Source organism: Epinephelus lanceolatus, chromosome 11, assembly GCF_041903045.1.
Source record: "Epinephelus lanceolatus isolate andai-2023 chromosome 11, ASM4190304v1, whole genome shotgun sequence".
Taxonomy (NCBI): domain Eukaryota; kingdom Metazoa; phylum Chordata; class Actinopteri; order Perciformes; family Serranidae; genus Epinephelus; species Epinephelus lanceolatus.
Genome location: NC_135744.1, coordinates 41700303 through 41720921, shown reverse-complemented (window position 1 = coordinate 41720921; position 20619 = coordinate 41700303). Strand labels below are relative to the sequence as shown.

The 20619-nt window shown below is 40.2% G+C and overlaps 2 protein-coding genes across 7 annotated transcripts in view; both read left to right on the top strand.

Annotated features, from left to right (window-relative positions):
* pld2 (phospholipase D2) overlaps positions 1-11619 on the top strand; it is a 31522-nt gene extending 19903 nt beyond the window's left edge. The window contains exons 17-24 of the mRNA XM_033645092.2: positions 444-548; positions 945-1033; positions 1295-1408; positions 4362-4408; positions 4702-4836; positions 5971-6124; positions 7435-7552; positions 7664-11619. Of these exons, the coding sequence (XP_033500983.1) occupies positions 444-548; positions 945-1033; positions 1295-1408; positions 4362-4408; positions 4702-4836; positions 5971-6124; positions 7435-7552; positions 7664-7888 (987 nt within the window). The 3' untranslated portion in view covers positions 7889-11619. The remainder of the gene's footprint in view (positions 1-443; positions 549-944; positions 1034-1294; positions 1409-4361; positions 4409-4701; positions 4837-5970; positions 6125-7434; positions 7553-7663) is intronic.
* Positions 11620-12049: 430 nt separating this feature from the next.
* mink1 (misshapen-like kinase 1) overlaps positions 12050-20619 on the top strand; it is a 35849-nt gene continuing 27279 nt past the window's right edge. For all 6 annotated transcript variants that reach the window (XM_078172638.1, XM_078172637.1, XM_033610397.2 and 3 more), the window contains exons 1-7: positions 12050-13360; positions 18624-18689; positions 19102-19284; positions 19372-19482; positions 19572-19662; positions 19770-19900; positions 19995-20049. In XM_078172638.1, coding sequence (XP_078028764.1) covers positions 13304-13360; positions 18624-18689; positions 19102-19284; positions 19372-19482; positions 19572-19662; positions 19770-19900; positions 19995-20049 — 694 coding nt within the window. In that variant the 5' untranslated portion in view covers positions 12050-13303. The remainder of the gene's footprint in view (positions 13361-18623; positions 18690-19101; positions 19285-19371; positions 19483-19571; positions 19663-19769; positions 19901-19994; positions 20050-20619) is intronic.

Sequence of the window (20619 nt, the reverse complement as noted above, 5' to 3'; positions counted from 1 at the left end):
AATGCTAAATCACAGTTTTTCTCAATGGAGTCTGGCTTCACAGAGCGGCTTGAGTTTCCAGTGAACTCACTGTCTGAAAATATTCCAAATCTATCATACATTGAAACTCGTATTGATTTTTTTTAGGTGGCTAAAATACATTTTGCTGCCGCCCCCATCCACAGCAGTATGTCACTGAGCTTTCATGGCGGCACTCCCTCCTGCTTCTTCAAACTGGGGGTGTGCTTACTGACATCCACACTGACTATAGACAAGTACCTCATGTAACCCTGCTTCAAAGGATCCAAACTATCCCTTTAGGTTCCTTGTTCTTCTCTGTAATTTCTGTGCTACACTTGGACGTTTAAGCTAATTTGGTGACACCAACTTCTTATGATGTGTAAGGCAAAGAATACACAGCTAGTGTAGGACATGTCTCATGGATTGATGTGTCTTTCTTTCAGGTGTTGCGCTCTGCCGACCGCTGGTCCACTGGAACCTGTGAGAATTCGATTCTCAACGCCTACGTCCACACCATCGAGAACAGCGAGCACTACATCTACATCGAGGTAATGCAGGAATTCTTCAGTCAGTTAAGGACAAATATATACCTGATAGCATGGACAGACAGATCCTGCCAAAATCATAGCAGACATGGCAAAAAGATCATCCCTATAGAGGAAACACTTAAAATGTGTTCTAGTATCCTGTCTAAAAATACATCTGTTTATAAATATAGATTGGCCTCCCTTTACTGATGCTGTTTTTAGCACGTGATTCTTACTTACACCATTTGACTCCTTAATTTCACATGTCACTGAGAGATACTGTAGCCAATGTGTGTCTAATCATGAGGTCTCATGAGTCTGAATATAATCACATAGCAGTCCCTTCTTTGCCAGCTACCTACCTGTTTTAGCCCTCACCTCATACCGAGCCACCATCTGCCTTCTTTCTGCCCTCAGAACCAGTTCTTCATCAGCTGTACCGACGGAAAGATCATCCATAACAAGATCGGTGATGCACTTGTGAATCGAATCCTGCGTGCACACAGGTCTGGTTTGAGTATAGTAACCAGATTTATGAGGCACTTCATTCATCTTTGAACCTTGAAGTTACAAAGCAGTTTTTCATGGAGCTCAAATCGGATTTAAACATGTAAAACAAAGCACATAGAAGAGAACATTTCGGCATTTACTTTGCAAATCATAACACAACAGAAATATGACTGAAAGGAATAGTCTACTTGTATTGATGTTTAAACAGTGCACTTGTAGACAATGCACATGTTGACATTTTTTTTGTCTCACTGCAGAGAGCAGAAGAAGTACAGAGTTTTTGTGGTGGTCCCTTTGCTCCCTGGATTTGAGGGAGACATCAGTTCAGGAGGTGGAAGTGCCATCCAAGCTATTTTGCACTTTACTTACAGGTGAGAGACTCTTCCTCCTGTTATTACTCTGCATTCAGCCCACGAACCAGAACAATCACTGTAGCTCACAAGAACCAGAAGAAAAGACAACCTCTGGACCTTCATCTAGCACAGAGACATGTTTCCAATCATGTAGAGCTGTAGTCGATGTAGATTTTCCTCGGCTCTCTCACTGACTCCTGTTTGTGCTAAAATGATGCAGATGACAGGTTTCATGTCCTCAGGACCTTTTCACAGACTGTTTGTACATTTGTATTCTTTTGTTCAATAGCTGTAGCCTATAAAGTCCCAGTAGACCTAAACTATATTTATGTACTAAATGCAGAAGTTGAGTGTTTGCTCAAATTGAATTGTGAGACTACTTTATTCCTTTGGCTGTTGTGTTTTACAGAGGTCAGAAGTAGCTGTTTCTCCAGTTAGAGATTTTTTTTGATAAAAGTAAATAGCATCATAACAAATATGATGTAATTTATTTTTTAATGCAACGTTTTTCAGTAACTTGAGGCAGGGGTTTCAAAATCACCTCTATATATCAGTCGCTACCAAGGCCAAAATTCTTGATGAATTGAAATAAAGGGCAGCTGCATTCAGCAAAACTATACAAAACATAAGTTAACAAACTCTACTATACTTTTGCAGTATAATCCAAGTCTCATTCATCAAGTCATATGCTCAGTACTTTCCGAACAGACAGATCTTTCTGACGGAAAACTGAACCAAAAGTGAAAGTTATCTATACTCTCTTCAAAGCCAGACTCAATCGTTATTATTACCTTAATTTAAACTTGAGAAAATCATTGAGGGCTGGCCCTCATTTACAATGATCACAAATAAAAAGATAAAAAGCAATCAACAGTTAATAAAACACTAGTCCATACCCATTGAGTGCACAGTTGCCCACACACAGTTTCACATGGTGTGTGTTTGGGATACAGGTCATAGGAAATTGCAGATTAAATAGTCAACTGAACCCATTAAGAAGAGCAATGTATTCAGACAGAGCTTTGGTGAATTTGATAGTACGATTGCTTTATTGAAAGTACAGTAGTACCATTGCCAATAGTGGGATAGTTAGTGGGCTAAAACTGTACATTAGTAGTTGAGGTAGAAACATTGGTCCACAGGGGCAGCCACAGTGATCGGTCGCATTTTAGCCATTTTGAAGCATTTTTCTGTTGTTATAGTGCCACCCAGTTGCCAATTAGTGTTAAATTTCTCCAGTCACCTTGAGGCGTCCTGTTCTACATATCTACCAAGTTTAGTAAAAATCCATATGGCGGTTAGGCCTAGATAAGAAATGAGCTCTCTAGCGCCCCCATTTTGTTTGATGGGGTCAATAATGGAGGGGTCCCCTCAGATTATGTGTGCTCATATGCCTACAAAGTTGCGTGGTGATGGGTGAAACCCTTGAGATGTTATACACCTTTATGTGATGAGCCACGCCCTCCGCAATATTCATTGCCTTATAGAAGCTCAGTTTTAGTAAGTTTTCCAACTTTTGCCAAGAGGGAACTTTAGATATTGGTCCCTAGATTATGTTCACCCAGTTTCATGCAGATCGCTCAAACTTCCTAGGAAGAGATCCATTTGAAGTGTTTTTCAAAAAATTCAAAATGGCGGAAAATCTATATAAGCGGAAGTTATGGGTTCTTGAGGCAAATTTGTTACTCCTGAGGAGAGGCATCTCTGTGCAAAGTTTCATGTCTCTACGACATACGGGGCATGAGATATGCCCATTCAAAGTTTGACATTTCAGTGGGTTGCTATAACGCCCCCCTTTGGCCAATTGATGTAATATTGCTTCATTGGCATCCTCCCATGACCCTCTACCACTGTGCCAAATTTCACATGGATTGACCAAGTCAGTGAGGAGAAAAACGTGGAACAGACACACACAGAGTTTTCGTCATTATATAGTAAGATACAAGATGCAAGGAACAATCAACCATTAAATATAGTATGAATAGAAATAAGAAAATACAAGATACCAATTAAAAAAGCAAATCAACTATAGCTGGTAAAATATCCATGCATCAGTAATAAAATCTGTAAATTAAAACAGGTGACAAAGGGTTACCTAATAATTTGTTTTTAAGGCTCTCTGCACAGAGTCCCAGGCTGACGGAGCATGACAACAGAAGGCAGATCTTCCAAGCTCGGTTCAAACTCTAGGGACTTGCAATAAAAGCCAATCATTTGATCTAGTATGATACAGTCCAAGAGACCACTGAAACATAGACAGGACACAAGATGGCTGCTCCCCAATAAGGGCCTTATAGATACATATACTCATCACGTCTGTCAGACAGAGAGGACCACCTGATGTTTTCATACAGGACGCAGTGATAAGTGCTATTGACATGACCAGTAATGAACCTAAGAGCAGAATGATAAACTGCATCCAAGGGCTTATAAGTAGAGGCAGAGACATGTATATAAATGATGTCACCATAATCCATGACAGAGAGAAAATTGTGTTTTTTGTCAATGGAGTCTGGCTCTGAAAAGAGCACGGAGAAGTTTCACTATTGGTTCAGTTCCCTGTCAGAAAGGGCTGTCGTTTTGGGAAGTACCGAGCATACGACTTGATAAATGAGACTTGGATAACACAAGTTTTTTGCTGTTGTTCCCTTTTACTTCAGTTCACTGAGAATTTTCTCCATTTTTGGATTCTTGCAAGAGGAATCCATGCTGAAAAACAAAAATTTCTTCCCAAAAAGTCAGTGTAACAATGAGTAATTGATATGTAAATGGTGATTTGGGCGGTGAAGTATTCCTTTAAGATCTCATACTTTGTATTCATCCATCAGAAAATTCCAAGCTTGTTGTCAATGTTATGCCCAGAGGTTAACTCACTGAAGCGTGCTGTTTGCCAAGATTATTAATATTTTTATGATGTGTAGTGTATCGTTCTATGTTTTGTTGTAATTATAATGGATAATTAATGTCATAGAACCATGTGTCGAGGGGAGCACGCCATCCTGACAAGACTTGGTGAAGGTAAGTTTTCTGTCACTTATCTGCTCTCATTTCGACACAAAAACATCCATCTGACGTCACAAAATACCTCCTGTTTCCTCTCTAACTTGTTTCTTTCTTTCTCTTCATGTTGCCCCTTTAATCTGAAGCGACTGGTACTAGGTATCTGCCCACCAGTCTCCATTTTCATCCTTGACTACTTCTTCTTTTCTTTAATTTTAAAGGTCTATGTGAATTTCCTCTTAAGTCTTTACTGTATTTTTGTATTTACTCTTGTGAATAATGTGATTCTGGTTCTCTCACCCCCCCCCCAGTTAAGGACCTGTGGACAGAGTACATCACACTCTGCGGCCTGCGAACACATTCCCAACTCTCCCAGTCGCTTGTCACAGAGCTCATCTATGTTCACAGCAAGACCCTCATTGCTGATGACCGCTGCTATATCATTGGTGAGTCACCCCAGCTGATCACAAACTGATCATCATTATGATCTTGAGTCATCATTGAGCTGTGGAACTACAGTGTGCTCTCATCAGTGTATTTCAGCTGTAGTTCATTTGCACCTGTCAGCGCTGACAAATATAAAAATTAAAAATATGCAAGTGAATAAATATATTGACATTTATTTATAAAAATAAATAATAAAGATGATGACATTTATTATTTACAAATCAGAGCTCCTTAAGAAGGATGAACTAAAACACAGTGATAGCAAGATCAAGTGCACGGTGTCTATGTTATATGCAAATAATAAGGTTCTTGCTTTGAGATCAGGACAGTCATTTAAGTATTCCAGTAGCCTTTAAGTAAAAATCTTAAAGATTTTAATGAATTCAAACTTAATTTTTGATACTAATTATTGTCGTCATTACCTCAGAAAGTCACGTAATGTATTTACCTTCTGTAATTACCTCACTATACAGTAGTTTTCATTCTTAGTGGCGGGGTCCGCCACTCCTGTGCTGGGTTCAAATCACCCTCACACACACCAGAAATTCAAAGGAAACGATGTAGCATGTAACCCTGCATTGCTATTTGTAATTTTATTAATATCCACCTGGTGTTTACTGCTCACTCTCCTAATGCTGAATTTGTAGCTGTATTGTTGGTGCTAATACTAATATAGCGTTTCGTACTCATTCACATTAAAAGCCGCAACACATGGGATGGCCTTTATTGTGAGGCATGAATAGGATATGTATTAGCTATGGCCAGGACTTCAATCTAAGGGATTATATTTTATATGTTATACTAGTTTGAAATGGTTAAACATAAATCAAAATGATTGAATTAGTGTTTTATTTGCTCGATTTTAATTTATTTTACGGACTATGATTTGTCAGATTTGAGCTCCGCATCCTCAGAGAATAAACCTGTAACATTTAAAATCATATCCATTTCTGAACAATAGATATACAGATTACACTGTACCGAACAGGAGAAACTCAAATCTGAAGAAAATTTACGCTGTCAGAGGTTACTTCATTCTGATATAGTTGCTTCATGCGTCCAACACTGGTTTGATGAGTGATGCCTCTGAAAGAAGAGATTGATAATGCTGGTATTTTCCGCTTGTCTTCCAGGATCAGCCAACATCAATGACCGCAGCATGCTGGGCAGTAGAGACAGTGAGATGGCCGTGTTGGTGGAAGATGAAGAGCGGGTCCCATCCATCATGGGAGGGGAGGAGTACCAGGCAGGACCCATCACACTTGCTCTGCGCAAAGAGTGTTTCAGGTCAGAATGAAGTATGAACTCCTGAAATGATCTTCTTCCATAGACGTAACACAGTTTTAAAGGGAGTGTATCACCAACCTGTCTGTCTCTGGAAAATAAATCAAGACGTGTAAAATGTGTCAAGAAGTGTCGGCCACTGAATTTGAGCTAGCAACAATTGAAAAACCACAGACCACCTGAGATGACAGTTCTTCGCTAGATAAGTAATAATTCTCCCCATTAAATGCCATTCTAGAGGGATTTAGTGCCATCTAGTGTAAGGATTGCAAATTGCAACCAGCTGAAACTTCTTCCGACCAGAATTCCTTCCTTGTTCTTTAAATTTTCTGCAGGGGTCTCTGTCTCTCCAAAACAAACAGTTCACCAGTGATTAACTTTGGTAAAAAACACTGAATAAAGCAGTTTTACATTAAAAAAAATCAGTGTATTTCCGACACTAGTTGGCAATCACTCTGATAAGTTAAGATCCAGACGTTCAGGAGGTTTTTACCATAAGCCAAATTATCCACAAAAGTCTCTTCCTCTCAAAATCAAATGGACCCGCTGATTTAAAGGTAGGGTCTGGAGGATTTTCCAGTTGCTGTTTATAAACACACATTCAAATTTGGCCCCTCCTATCAGGCTCAACTCTCCCGGGTGTATGGAGCCCGGAGGTACGGAAGAAAGCTTCACAGAAGAGGTTCAGGCAAGGCTCCCGCTGGTGCACGCTCGGACACGCTCGGGCACGGCACCAGCGTCCGAGCTCACAAAAACATCAAAATACAGTTAAAGGGCAGGACCTCTGCAAACAGAGTCACCACCACACATGAGTAGAAGCCCATAGGTGATGATTAAGCAGGATTTCATTTGTATATGTCTATATTTTGTTTTGTTTGAAAATCCTCCAGATCCTACCTTTAAAGCGGTAAAAACACTGAATAAAGCAGTTTCACATTACGCTGCTCGTTGCAGATGAGCTAATAACTACGGTGGCCAGTACAAAGGCACGCATGGCCCTGTCTGGGGCCGGTGTTTGATTTGTCCGTTATGGGCTACTTTGAAACGTGGTGGTGAACATGGCAATCTCAATAAATGAGGGCCTGCTCCCTATGTAGATATAAAAGGCTGATTCTTACATAATGAAACCACGATAATTCTTATTTGTATGTTTATTCTATTGTATTCTATTTCTGCCAGTATATCCCCTAAATCCGTCACATAGGACCTTTAAGAGCTTTAAAGCATGTTGTACCATTAACAGAACATTTGTGTTGCTTGAATGCTCTGTGCTTGCTGAATGTTTGGCCTTTATTATATATTTCCCTCACCAGTGTTCTTGTTGGAGCTTCTTCAGACCCCAGTATCAATGTTGATGATCCAATCAGTGATGAATTCTTCTTCTTGAGCTGGAATGCAGCTGCTAAACTGAACGCCACAATTTACGACAAGGTATAGATTAAACCAAAGACTGGTTATCATAAATCATGAACTTGTACAGTAGCAATGTGTAGTATCCGTTTTCTCACTTCTACTTTGGTTTCATTGGCTGGTGTGCAACAGGTCTTCAAATGCCTGCCCCATGACAGTGTCCATAACATGCGGGAGCTGAAGGAGTACACCAGCCAGGAGCGCCTCTGCGACACAGACCCTGAGAAGGCCATAGAGGAGCTGAAGGCCATCCGGGGGCTGCTGGTCTACTTCCCCCTGAAGTTCCTGTGTGAGGAGTACCTGATGCCTTCAATAAGCACTAAAGAAGGCATGGCTCCTATATGGCTGTGGACATAACCGCACCTCAGTGTGGATCAAACCACTACATAACATCTAAAGGGCTGCCGTAGTTTCTGATGTTCAGCACAGTACACTAAAGTAGTTACAGCACTGGCACAGCAATGGTGAGGAGAATACATCACCCCGGCACAATTTCTTTATGAATCATTGATGTTTTTTGTATTGTCTTTTTGACTGACAAGGAGCTAGTCTGAATATTACCAGTGAAATGCAGATTTTATTATCGATTAACCTTAACTGACCAGCTGTTCATGATGGCAGTCTCTGAATCTGAAGTGCAGGGCTGGCAGTGGTGTTAAACACACATAAACGGATGTATGAGTCAGGAGAGGATTGCAAGGTTGTATTGGAAATCAAGCATCTCACATGATCTGGGAACATAGTGTACATTTATTGGTGCAAGGTTTTTGGGTGGGTGGGTGGGTGGCTCTGTCTCTTTCTCTCTCGCGCGCTCGCTCTCATTCTCTCCCTCTGAGGCTTCACCTCTCACTGCAGTGCCAGCAAATCTGTCAGAACATTTGTGGTTGTTATGGTGACGGATAAAAAGAGATGACTGGATTGTAGCTGAAATAAAGACTAGATAGGGCAGGGAAAGGAGAGTACTGATAAGAGGGAGAACTTACTAAATCAGGACAATGTACCGGAAAATACTCGGTAACATGTTGAAAGAGGACTGACAGTTTATGTGGAAGCAAAGTCGTTTTAATATTTTTGGATGAGTGATCAGGTGGGAAAACTGTGAGAGGGAACGAAAAGGAGGACAAGATAATTAAAGGGTGTTAGGTAGATTTACCACTAATTGTTGCGTTTTTTTTAAAGTCACCATGACAACCAAAGTGGATTATTATTTCACCATTTTGTCAGCAGAACAGAACAAAACATTCCACTATCCACTTCAGCGATTTCCATGGTTTTGTGTCCAGGTGCCATTAAATTCCTCACATATCTAACCTGCATTAATTGACATTCACCAGTCATATATTTATGCGCATTACTTTTAGCTGTAACACTGTAACCGAGGAGTGACATAATGTGGCATTCATTCACAGTGCAGCTCCTGTGAAGCAATGGCAAGTACTATTTTTAATCTTAAACCACAAAGAGCTTTAGATTTTATTTCATATAAAATCACGTCAGTTATTCTCTCGAAACCAGCTGATTCCCTTTACCGCACCGTGAGAAACTGAGTGACTACTATTGAGCAAGTCTTGCACTGAACAAATATGTAGCATCCCTCTTGAATTATTGCATTGACTGACTTGGAAAAAGCATGCAATAATTCAGCAGAACATACAGTAGATGGTGCCTTTCTTAAGTAGAAAAACAGGACTTGAGTTTCTTTTATGCAACAAAATGTGATGCATGTTTCCGTAGCTGTAAGACATGTTTGACAGAAAAGGAGTTTGACCAAGGTGGGTGTAAAATAAGGAAGCACTGTAACCTGAGATCAAACACTTGGGGAAAAACAATGTTTACGTGTTGTAAGGTTTCTCACATGACACATGGTCTTGCCAAGTTTTATCAGTGCCTCGACAAAGCACCTGTATCGTGTCCAAGGCTTTTAGAGTTGTTAGAAAAGAGAGGCAGACAATAGGCAGTGGAGACTGAATCATCAGGACGTCGCGCCAGCAACAATCACTTATGTGTAGACAACTGGCAGTTGATTTTAGCTTTGGATGAAATCTAAAATTGGCAAACTTGTTTATTTCTGTTGTGATTTTCAGACATAACTGTAATGCTTAAATATATATAATTAAACCTATCATTAATTCCCACTGCGCTTATTTTATGTACTGGTTTGCTTTGCTATCATCTTAAGTAAACCAAATCTACTGGCACAAGAGCTAAGCAATGAGCTGATGCGCACAAGGCCGCAGCAAAATGTATTTTAGCCACCTAAAAGGCTGGTTGATCAGCTTAACCTCACATACCAATACCAGCTGATGAAAGCAGCAGTAGCCCAGCAATGCCAGTGTTCTGTGAAGAACAAATGCTGTTTTTGTCAGTAGAGTCTGGAGGCTTTGATATAACGACATCAGTTTCCCGTTGGAGAATGTTCTAAGTAATTATTCTAAATAAAATGTACACTAAAACTTATACTGATTTTTTTTTAGGCTGGCCTTTTTTAGGGGGCTGAAAACTAACTGACAAACTGCTCAGCGCCGTTTGATTTTATGTATGTGGTGCGGGGGTTTTCTACCTGGAAGTTATTGTTGGCAAACATTGTGATTTGGTCTATATGAAGCTTTTTTAATGGGACTTTATGTTTCATATTTGTTGTCTTTCCATGGTGTTCTCATTGGACTTTGTGTGATTAATGGGTTGATGTGCATGATGTTACCATAATCCAGTTAATCATCCTAAAAAGTGAAAATATGCTGAATCTATGACGGAGCCAGTGAAATTGTACAAGCTTCTTCATAAGCTTTTCAAGACAAGCCCACAAGTCAACAGCACTACCAAGGTGGTTTCAGTGCAAACATGTCTGTGAATCTAACAGGTGATAAGTGTCCCACGTGAACGCCACCTTGCCTCTACATGAAGCAGCTTTTGCAGAGAGGCTAGGAAACCATCTGTGTTTAGACATGGTGCATTGCTGGCTTCAGAACTGTTCACACTTTACTTTGGAAGACATTAAAAAGCCACTATGAGCCCTGGCACACTAGAAGCTGGGTATTTGCTTGCCTCTGTTGTACAGCACAAAATGGTTGCCTTGAGGGGTACTCTTCTTTTAAAGATTCAGTAGAAATGTCTGATATATACTGAGAAGTGACCTTATCCTTTTTCTATCATGAATTTTATTTTTATTGGAATAATAGCCAGCATTAGCAATACATTTTAGAAATATACTACTAATATAAACTTGTCCTTTTAACTCATCCCTATTACCCTTAACAGTCACCATGTGAAAACCTCTGTGTATGCAAATCTGTAGGTCTAGATTATTACCTTAGAGTTGCTGATGTTTAAGTTACTAACACTCAGGGGGAGGGAGAGAAGAAACGATTTAACTCAATCACTCCAGCACAGTTATGAATGACTTTTACCATAAAGTATGTTACTCTTCTTGTTTCCTCAATGAACTTGTTTTTTAATGGAATTTCAAAGTCAGTATCTACTTTTACTGTAAGTTGATTTCAAAAATTGTTTATCAGTCAAAATAATTATACAAATTAAATGGCAGACGTATGTACTGAGTATACAATATACAAGTACTTAAAATAAATCTAGGCAAAAATAAACATTGAAAAATAATTAAATACCTGGGCTAAATATGAAAAAAAAAAAAACATTTTTAATGGAATTTCATGCCATGTCATTAAGAATCATAATGTTATTCATGATGTTCCCTAAAATTTAAACAATAGACTACTGTCTAGATGTGGGTATATCAAAAATTGCCTTCCACAGCCCGAGTTACTGATATTATTTATAGGCAGATCGTGATGTTATGCAAGAAAAAAAATAACTTTAGTGATAATGTACTTAATGGTGAGATTTATATCTTCTGTGACCCACTGCTATTTCGATTACTGTAAATTTCAGTAACATCCTTTGCTATCTGTATATTCTTGGACTAAATAATGTATTTTAATAGATTAATTTGGAGACACTGTAGACATAAAACATGCTTTTATAGAAAATGGGCAGTATTTGACACAGAAATTGAATAAAGTGCATATTCTATGTAAATGCTGAAACATTCAATAAAGCACCAATTATTGCCATATTGTAGCCTCAGTTTTTTATGACATGACACAGGAAGTGAATCACTCATTACTGACAAGCATGATGACCTGATGAAGATAAGATAGGCCTGTCTAAATGGAAAAAATGATTATAGCAGTCATAAAGCTGTTAAGATGGCAGCATACCAGAGGAAAACAACAGGTGAGATCATATATGATATACTGCAGTGTGTGTTTTAGTTATCCAGAATATTTTTATTCAGTTTTAACTTATCTATGAGGTTATAAAGCAGGTCAGTGCAGGACAGGTATGTCAGAGGATGACCTCGGCTGTGCTGCTCACAGTAGACAGAGGCAGTTGCGTAGGTTGAGGTCCACTGTAATTTCCTAGGTAATTTGTCCCTGATGGAGCACCGTAGCTATCCAAGAGGCGAAAACACTTGAGGAGTGTTATGTGCAGCCAATCGTCAGTGCAGCCCCGCAAGACTACAACAAGGCTGGGAGTGGGAGGGAGGACTCGGGAAGCAAAACATGGCGAAATAACAAGTTTGGCTGTTAGCCGCTTTTTGAAACTGCACCGTCTCTGTAGTGTTGGACTACAACTACAAGTTCATAAAATTTGGACTCTGGGGAACGACGGCTACGCTACTTTAAAGAGTCGAGGGCCCCGGTTTACAAGTATTACGGTGGCTGGCGAGAAAATAGTGCCTGTCTGTCTGCCTGTGCTTTTCCCCGGAAGGTTGGCAGTGCTAGGCGCGACTGTCAACACAGAAAATGGATGAAGAAGGAAAGTTTATTCTGGAAAAGACCATTTTAGCCGACTAGCTTAGCTACGTTAGCTAGCCAGTTACCGTTTGATTGATTGCACGCACCTGACTCGGTGTTCGAATGAACGTGCGCTCTGCTCGAGGAATATTTAAGTCGTGTTAACAAGTTTGACAACTGCAGTCGTGAAGAATCGTATTTCAAACGAAGCCGTTATTTTTTGTTTTCCACACCTGTGTTGATATTCTGGGAGGACGTGTATTTCAGGCTAATATTGACAGCCTGACAGTCGGTTCTGGTGCGGTGCGGACGGACCCGGACGCCATCACATCAGACATTGCGTTCTCCTTAAAAACAACCACTGCGCTGCTAAGCCGTTAATGTCATTTCCCACTTTAACAGCGTAACAAGGAATGTTTCTGTGGCACAGCGGACATATGTGGTAGTTTTTCTCCGCGACACGCATCATTTTGTTAGCTGAATGTTGTACAGCAGTGAAGACGCGGCGTCTTGTCAAAATGAACGCAGCAAGGTGTTCAACAACAGTGGAGGTGCATCGCATTGAAAACCTGCCAGTTGTTAGATCGGTACCGATGGCCGGCTAACGGTGACGTTAACAGTTTGTTGAAATCTTTTATTTCAAGTTGTGTTCTCACCAGATATTGCAACCGGCATTTCTGTAAAACAACTGCGGATAACATTATAGCTCTCGGCCAGAGTTGACGTGAGCTAGCCAGCTGGGTGCGTCTGTGGCAGCTCTATCTGCGATGTGTTTGCTAATCTAAGTGCTACCGTGTTGTTCCGCAACAGTTTCAACACACCGGGCAGCTCGTTTGCTGTATTTAATCTACCGATAAGGCCTTTTAAGGTCGGCTCAGCAGCCACTTCAAATTCCCCCAAGTACTTCTTGTCAAATAACTGGCTAACTTGGTAGCTAAGGTTCTAAGTTTCGCCAGCTATGTCTGAAAACGCCCCCACACGAAGCCTGGATGACATAGACCTCGCAGCTCTGAGGGTAAGTATTGTTATTGCAAGATCAGTGTGCTGCACTTTATTCATGTGGATTTATGGTAGACGGGCTCATTAGATGTTACGTCATATGAGCTGAAGTGTCAGTTTGCCTCTGACACAAGCACGACCATTCAGCACCCACGCAACAAAGTTAATGTGGAATAAACATCCATTGGCCTTGTATTGCTTTAGGCAACTGTGCTGTTTGAGGAGCACAGATTACCCATCAGGGATGTTTTCTGATTTCTCCACCCAATGAAGAAGCGGATTTCCAGGCTTTACCACTTTTCGTTATTAGTGTGTTAATTAAATAAACAACAGAGGAGTCATGCAGCAGCTGAAACGCTTTATCCTGTAGTTAAGGGCTGGTATTTCTCTGTACCAGTTATAGACGATGCGATGTGCAATGCACAAACACGATCTCCTTTGTTTCAGTTATTGTTGTTTTGGAGGTATTTTTTTTCATATGTGGATGATAGTGATCCCAAGTTGAATGGTACATCCTCTGATCATATCCTTGTCAATTTTGGATCTGATCTTTGTGGTTTAGTTTTGTCAGGGATGCAACCATAAAGTCCTGGACTTGCTTCCCTTGTATTTTTCAGTGGTCCACCTTGAAGGCCTTAGGCTTAAAAATCTAACCGGCTTGTTTTGACCACCCTCCTCTAACATGACAGACACTTGGAAAGACAAGAAATTAAGTCAAATGGGAAAAAAATAAACCTGATGAATGATCTATTTAACAAGGGGTTGCTGATATCCTCTTTGATGCATCTCTCTATTTAAATAGAAAGTGTTAGAATTGTATAAATGTGTTGCGGCAGTAAATCCCAGTTAGACAGACCATTATTAGCACTACAAATAAGTATTTTACACATTCAGTCACTGCTTTTTTTGAAAATACAGATTTCAGCTCCATCTCCCCCACTTACATACACATTTAAAGATAACTTCAGTTTTAACTTTTATTTTAGATTGCATTTTTAGTCTCAAAAATGACCAAAGGGTTGCTCACAATGTGCATCTGTGGTCATCAAGACCCTGATGTAACAATTGAGAGTATCAGGTCCTGACACCAGTGTAACTGGTTACTCCATGGGAAAAAGAAATTGCATCACCTTTCAAAACAGAAACTGCTGAGGAATTCACACACATACACATACACACAAAAAAATGCTGTCGATTAGAAATTCAAACATATCAGAACATATGAGCTGTTCTAAAAGATTTCTAAGGGAAAAAGTCAATGTAAAGGGTTTCCTTTGCAACTCTGTGGCACTTTGGCGAAGCTTTCACAGATTTATGGGGCTTAACAGGAGATCAGGGGTAGTTTATCCAAATCCTGGTTTGTTTGGTCCTGTCTTACTGCTTTTTCCAGACTTAAAATGTTTGAATGCTAAATGTTTAAATCTAACTTTTAAAAACCCCTACACATTGGTAGAACAGACCCAACTCTTTATAATAACCCTGTATAAAATGGCAATATGAAAACATTGCCCATATTATCTGAGATTATTGTGACATTTCGAATGGACATACAACCACTTGATTGAATTTGGGAATTGTAATATCCGTCTCAATAGAATCTCTAAGTATTTTGTTGCGTGCATTTTGGCCCAAATTGACTTTGTGAAAAATTGCACTGCAATTTGTGGCCTGGTATGGTACAGCAAATTGCAGTAATGTGTGAATATTGCGACTGCTTATTGGTAGGGCCCTGGCCACTCAGTAGTTGTTATTGTCGGAAAATGAAGTTACTATTGAGTTTGAACAGTGTAAAGGAAATCCATTCACTTCCACTGTATTAGGCAATCTGCATGGCCAGCTACCCCCGGAGATAAGTTTTGTGATTTGGGTTAAGTGACCATTAGAGGTGTCCTGTGGAGTTTACTTGTAAACATACAAAAGTAAGCTTTACATTAAGTATCACTCATCAAAAGGTATTGTGTGTATCCCTGAGCTCCAACAAAATATATAAAAAAACATAGCAGTCATGCACATCCAAAAACTGTTTAGGGCAGGTGCTGGACAAAAAGACTGGTAGTGAACAACATGAGAAAGTCTGCACATGGTAGCTTGAAACGTCACTTGTGCATGCAATTCCTTCCACATAAAACATTTGCAAAAGTGATTTTTTTGTTGACTAGCTCTTCTCTTCTTCCCTGCCTTTGTCAGCGCTTTGCAGCAGATCTTGGGTGTTACTGCCACCTGTTGATTAGCAGACTAGTGTGAAACTATTGGTAGGACTATGTAACACATCACCTTCGTAGACGTGCATGCATTTGCGTCCTTGTGCATGCGGATGAGATAAACAAAACTGCGACCCACTCACAAAAAGAGCTCCATAGCGCTACAAGAGGACAAAACTCTACAGGGAACCTTTAAGTGGCTCAATTAAGCATTTCTCTAGAAATTTGCTACAGAGTACAGAAAGACATTACATAACAGTAGTCCACTTTTCACAGGCAATAACAGATCATTTGTGCAGTAACGCTTTGTTCTGATGTCAATACCACTGGATTAAATCAAACCACCTGCACAGTTGTTTTGATCACAGGTGGGACAATACGTTAGACTTTTAGAACTATGAAAATACAAAGTGACAAGGCCATACTCCAAAAGTGTCTGCTGAATTTCACCTGTTAAGTTGTTTTTTTAAACTATTAGAAAGTCTGTGCTTATGTTCAGTGTCAAACAGAAACTTTGATCGTGTGATAAGGGTTTCTGGATGCTGATTAACAAGGAATACCAGCCCTCTGGGAATGAAACCCATGAGAAATTTTGTCTTGTGATTTTATTTTTTTGGAGTCAAACAGTGCTTGCTATGCTTGGCATAAAAAACCTTACATAAGTGTGAAAAAGAATAATCCTGTAATATGACTATAAAGGATCTGACCAGGATTGGTTTTGCACTTTACAAAGCTTCATTGTAAACCCCAGTTAACATGTCGGATATTAAATAGTTCAGAAATGTCAACTGCCTTTCCCTCCATTTCCATGCCTTCTTTCATATTGTGATTATGAATTCACAATGTCAGGTAAAACAGTTAAAAATAACTGTGAAAATCCTGATATGTGTGGATATTCTCTAACTGTAGATGGATGTAATTTAGCCCACAAAGGGTTAACTGGCAATGGGCCTATAATGGTAGCAAAGTGCAACAGTAGCATCCTTAACTGTGATGAGCAAATTATGTGAGGTTGCTAAGAAGTTGACAGGCTATTTAATATGTTAAATTTAAGAAAATAAATTTAAGTATTTAGGAAGCCATTTAAAAACACTTAAAGTTAACTAGGAAATTGTTCATTAATGATATTACTCAGGAAATGCAAATGTTTGAGTTGTGTTTTGTGACTATTGTTGCAGCTGTGTAACCACAGATGAGGCAGGTTTTTTTTTAAAAAAAAAAAAAAAGACTTCCTCTGTCAGCTAAGTTAACACCACTGCAGGAAATGTGTGGTCAACTTCCTCATGGACCATTACTGGTGTCTTTTAGAGTTTATATCCCGTTGAACCGAGGTTGATATTTTGGAAAATTCATTGCATTGTTCCTTGAGGTGTTCCAGTACATTGAGTTTACACATTAATAAGACAGCATGGGATCCAGCTACCATTTTTATGATTTAAGTAGGTTGACTGCAGATTTCTCCTCCAGTTACCCTGTTGTTTTACTGCTTCCTTGCCTTTTTTTTTTTTTCCCAATTACCACTGACAATTTGACTGTGTGTGCCAGTGGTGCTACTCCTCGAACAAAACTGTACCCTTCCCCGTCTATCACTTCGTTCCTCTCATCCCACTCTCTGCGCTGGACGTGGGTGAAGCTACCGCCTCTGCCTTGCCACCCACTCTGTCGTTACATTATTCTCTTCCATATACCATCATTCTCTTGCCTCCTACTTTACGTCACCCCCACCAACCCCCCCCCCCCCTCCTCTTTTGTGTCATAACATGCTTCAAAATATGGCCGGTGTGTTTATGTCAGCTTATGAGCTATGTGCATTAGCATCAAATGTGTGGTCATTTCCCAGTTTTACTGCCAAGTCTTTCATAAGTATAGATGCTATTTTTTCCCCATAAATGTTTCCTGTCTCAAAGGAATTCTTTCCCTCCTTGTTGAAGGCAGAAAACCCATCATTGGAAACAGATGAAAGCAGGATAGGTCATGCTGTACATTCTAAACCCAAAGCAGCAGTCTAACCACCCACACATCTTCTTAAAGCCATATTGAAATTGCATGAAAGTGGAACTGCTTGTCATTTCCCTTGTCTCTTGGGGGTTGGGGTTGCATAATTAAGTCAAAGCAACCTACTCATTATTAGTGTCAGTGAAATATGTGTTCAGTGCCTTGAAATTTGAAATGAACAAATCGGGGAAAGGCTAGAAGTCATGTCCCATGTTCAATATATCTTTGTATCTAATCTAGTATCAATATTTAGTGCTTGTCTGTTTCCTCCATGGTAAGTCTTGTGGGTGGGTGGTGAATGTGTGAGTGGGCGGCAAGGAAGATTGAGTTCAGATGATTTGTATGGAAATACGGAATTGTAATATTGGATTTGGTTCACAGTAGAAACCATTGGGGTTGTTTTTATCTATGGTTTCTATTCTACAGAGGCCATTTTGCTTTTGTTTGTGTGTTTATGTGACAGCGTTTTTTGTTGAGTCTATAGATCTGTAGCTGAACTCACTTTAACTGAGGGACACAGCTTCTGTTGCAGCAGAAAATAATGCTAAATGCAACTGTTTGTCATCTTTCCGATATATAAGGATTGTAATTAAAGTTTCTGAGGTCTCTGTTAAGGCGTGAAATTAAAATGACAGAAAATTTGTGTGTAAAATTATGAACACATGGTTTTATTTTTTGCGCTCAACTGTGTTTTGTTTTTAATTCAGCTTTTGTGCCAACATAACTGAAGCCAGATTTCAGCAGTTACTCGAACAGGTGCATTTCAGTAGGATTTTTAGTATTTAAGGGTGACTCTTAACTGAGGAAACATGAGTGTAACAACATGAAATACGACCTCCACGTAGGGTCGGCATTGAAGTGCAGATGTGTAGGATTCAAAGAACAAAGCAAGCATCACCCACCTAGAACAAAAATAAATATGGTGTGCTTTGAGTGTGATGTTTTTAATTTTGCTCTCAAATGAGGAGCTTTTTGTATTTGGAAAATGTTAAGCTGATATGGCACCCCAAGGCAGAAAACATGAATGTTCTGGTGTATCTGCTCATGTTGGATGATTTAAGAATCTGCCCGTGTCTCCCACAGGATCCAGCAGGAATCTTTGAGCTGGTTGAGGTAGTCGGCAATGGGACATATGGACAGGTGTACAAGGTGAGACATGATGATGATGATATATCTGAATTATGTAGGACTCTTTTTGGAGGTTGAAGCATTCAGCACAGCAAGTTTTCACTTTGTGTGATGAGTTGCGGGCTGGAGTGCAGCTACAAAGACCACTCTAGTGCCGGCTCTTTGTTAAATGTTCTGTGCATTAATTTCTCAGATTACAGCAGATAAAGTTTACTGCTACGTCAGTAAATTTTTCAGCTGTCAGTCTGAAAAGTTTAAAGTGGCTGTGACAGAAAGATTAGACTCTGGAGAAGAAAATCTAAAATAAGAACAGCTAAATGGTGTGATGAAGCAATTAGCTACACTTAATGGGCAAAATTCAAAAAGTTTCAGAAACATCCCAGTCCCAGGTTCATTTTTAACTGACCGCTGTTATGATGATCCAACTTGTCAGGGCCGTCACGTGAAGACGGGCCAGCTGGCTGCCATCAAGGTGATGGATGTCACAGAGGAGGAGGAGGAGGAGATCAAAGCAGAAATCAACATGCTGAAGAAATACAGCCACCACCGCAACATAGCCACGTACTACGGTGCCTTCGTCAAGAAGAGTCCACCAGGACATGATGACCAACTTTGGGTCTGCCTACACTTGTACCTGGCCTGATCATTTTATAGCAGTATGCCTCATTAATTGTGCTCACTAAGTATGTGTGTCTGAATGCAGCTGGTGATGGAGTTTTGTGGGGCGGGATCGGTGACCGACCTGGTGAAAAACACAAAGGGCAGCTCTCTAAAGGAGGACTGGATTGCCTACATCTGCAGAGAGATTCTAAGGGTAAGGGATCACCGTCTCACCAGTCAAAACAAGTCTGCAGCAGAGGTCACTCCCCACTGAACAATTTTGACTGCTTTATCTGTGTGCAGGGCCTTTCTCACCTCCACGCCCACAAAGTTATCCACAGAGACATCAAGGGTCAGAATGTGCTGCTAACAGAGAATGCAGAGGTCAAACTTGGTACGTTGAACGCTTAAAAATTGTGGGCCAAAAGTGCAAAAGCAGGTCTATGCTGTCCTCCATTGTCTCACACCCTTTCCTCCTCTGATTCCTTTGTCCATATTCAGTTGATTTTGGGGTGAGTGCTCAGTTGGACCGGACTGTTGGGCGTAGGAACACCTTCATAGGCACACCTTATTGGATGGCACCTGAGGTTATTGCCTGTGATGAGAACCCTGACTCCACCTATGACTACAGGGTAAACGCAGCACTGTCTTTGTGTGTGTGAGAGTACTGTACTGTGAGAGCATATGGAAGATAGAGACCAACCTGGTCCCTTGTGTATTTTGCAGAGTGATATTTGGTCCCTGGGGATCACCGCCATTGAGATGGCAGAGGGAGCACCTCGTAAGTGAATCCATTTTTTTTTTTTTTTTTTTTTTCATGTTCTTGGTTAAATCATGTCCTCCCATGTTCTCAATAACACATGATATATGTCATTGTCTCAAAGCCCATTCTGAAAGACCTCATGAATGAGTCTGTCTTGCATATCCGGCCGTGTTGTCTGTGTCTTCAGATGGACAGCTGACTCACTGTAATCAAGGTAGTGTAGTCGTGAGCTGGCAGTTGGCCTGTGGAGGCTGATTGCACAGATCGCTCTGGTCTGCTTTGCGGTGAGATCTGTCTGCCTAGAGAATTGGTGTCAAACCTGACTAAGAAGCAAAGAAAATCTCACTTAAGAGTAGCAGCTAAAATGCTTGTACAATTAATTGCAGTTATGGTAAAGAAATTCCATAATAATCAGCGTGAGTAACTAGTATACTGCTACATTTGACCAGGTGGTGGTTGTTATAATGCAACCATTATAACCCTACCTGCAGCAGGAATTAAATTACACTCGTTACTTATTGGTATACTGATTATTACATTTGGCTGTGAAGTAGTAGTAGTAGGAAACACTTGCAATATGAGTCTGCG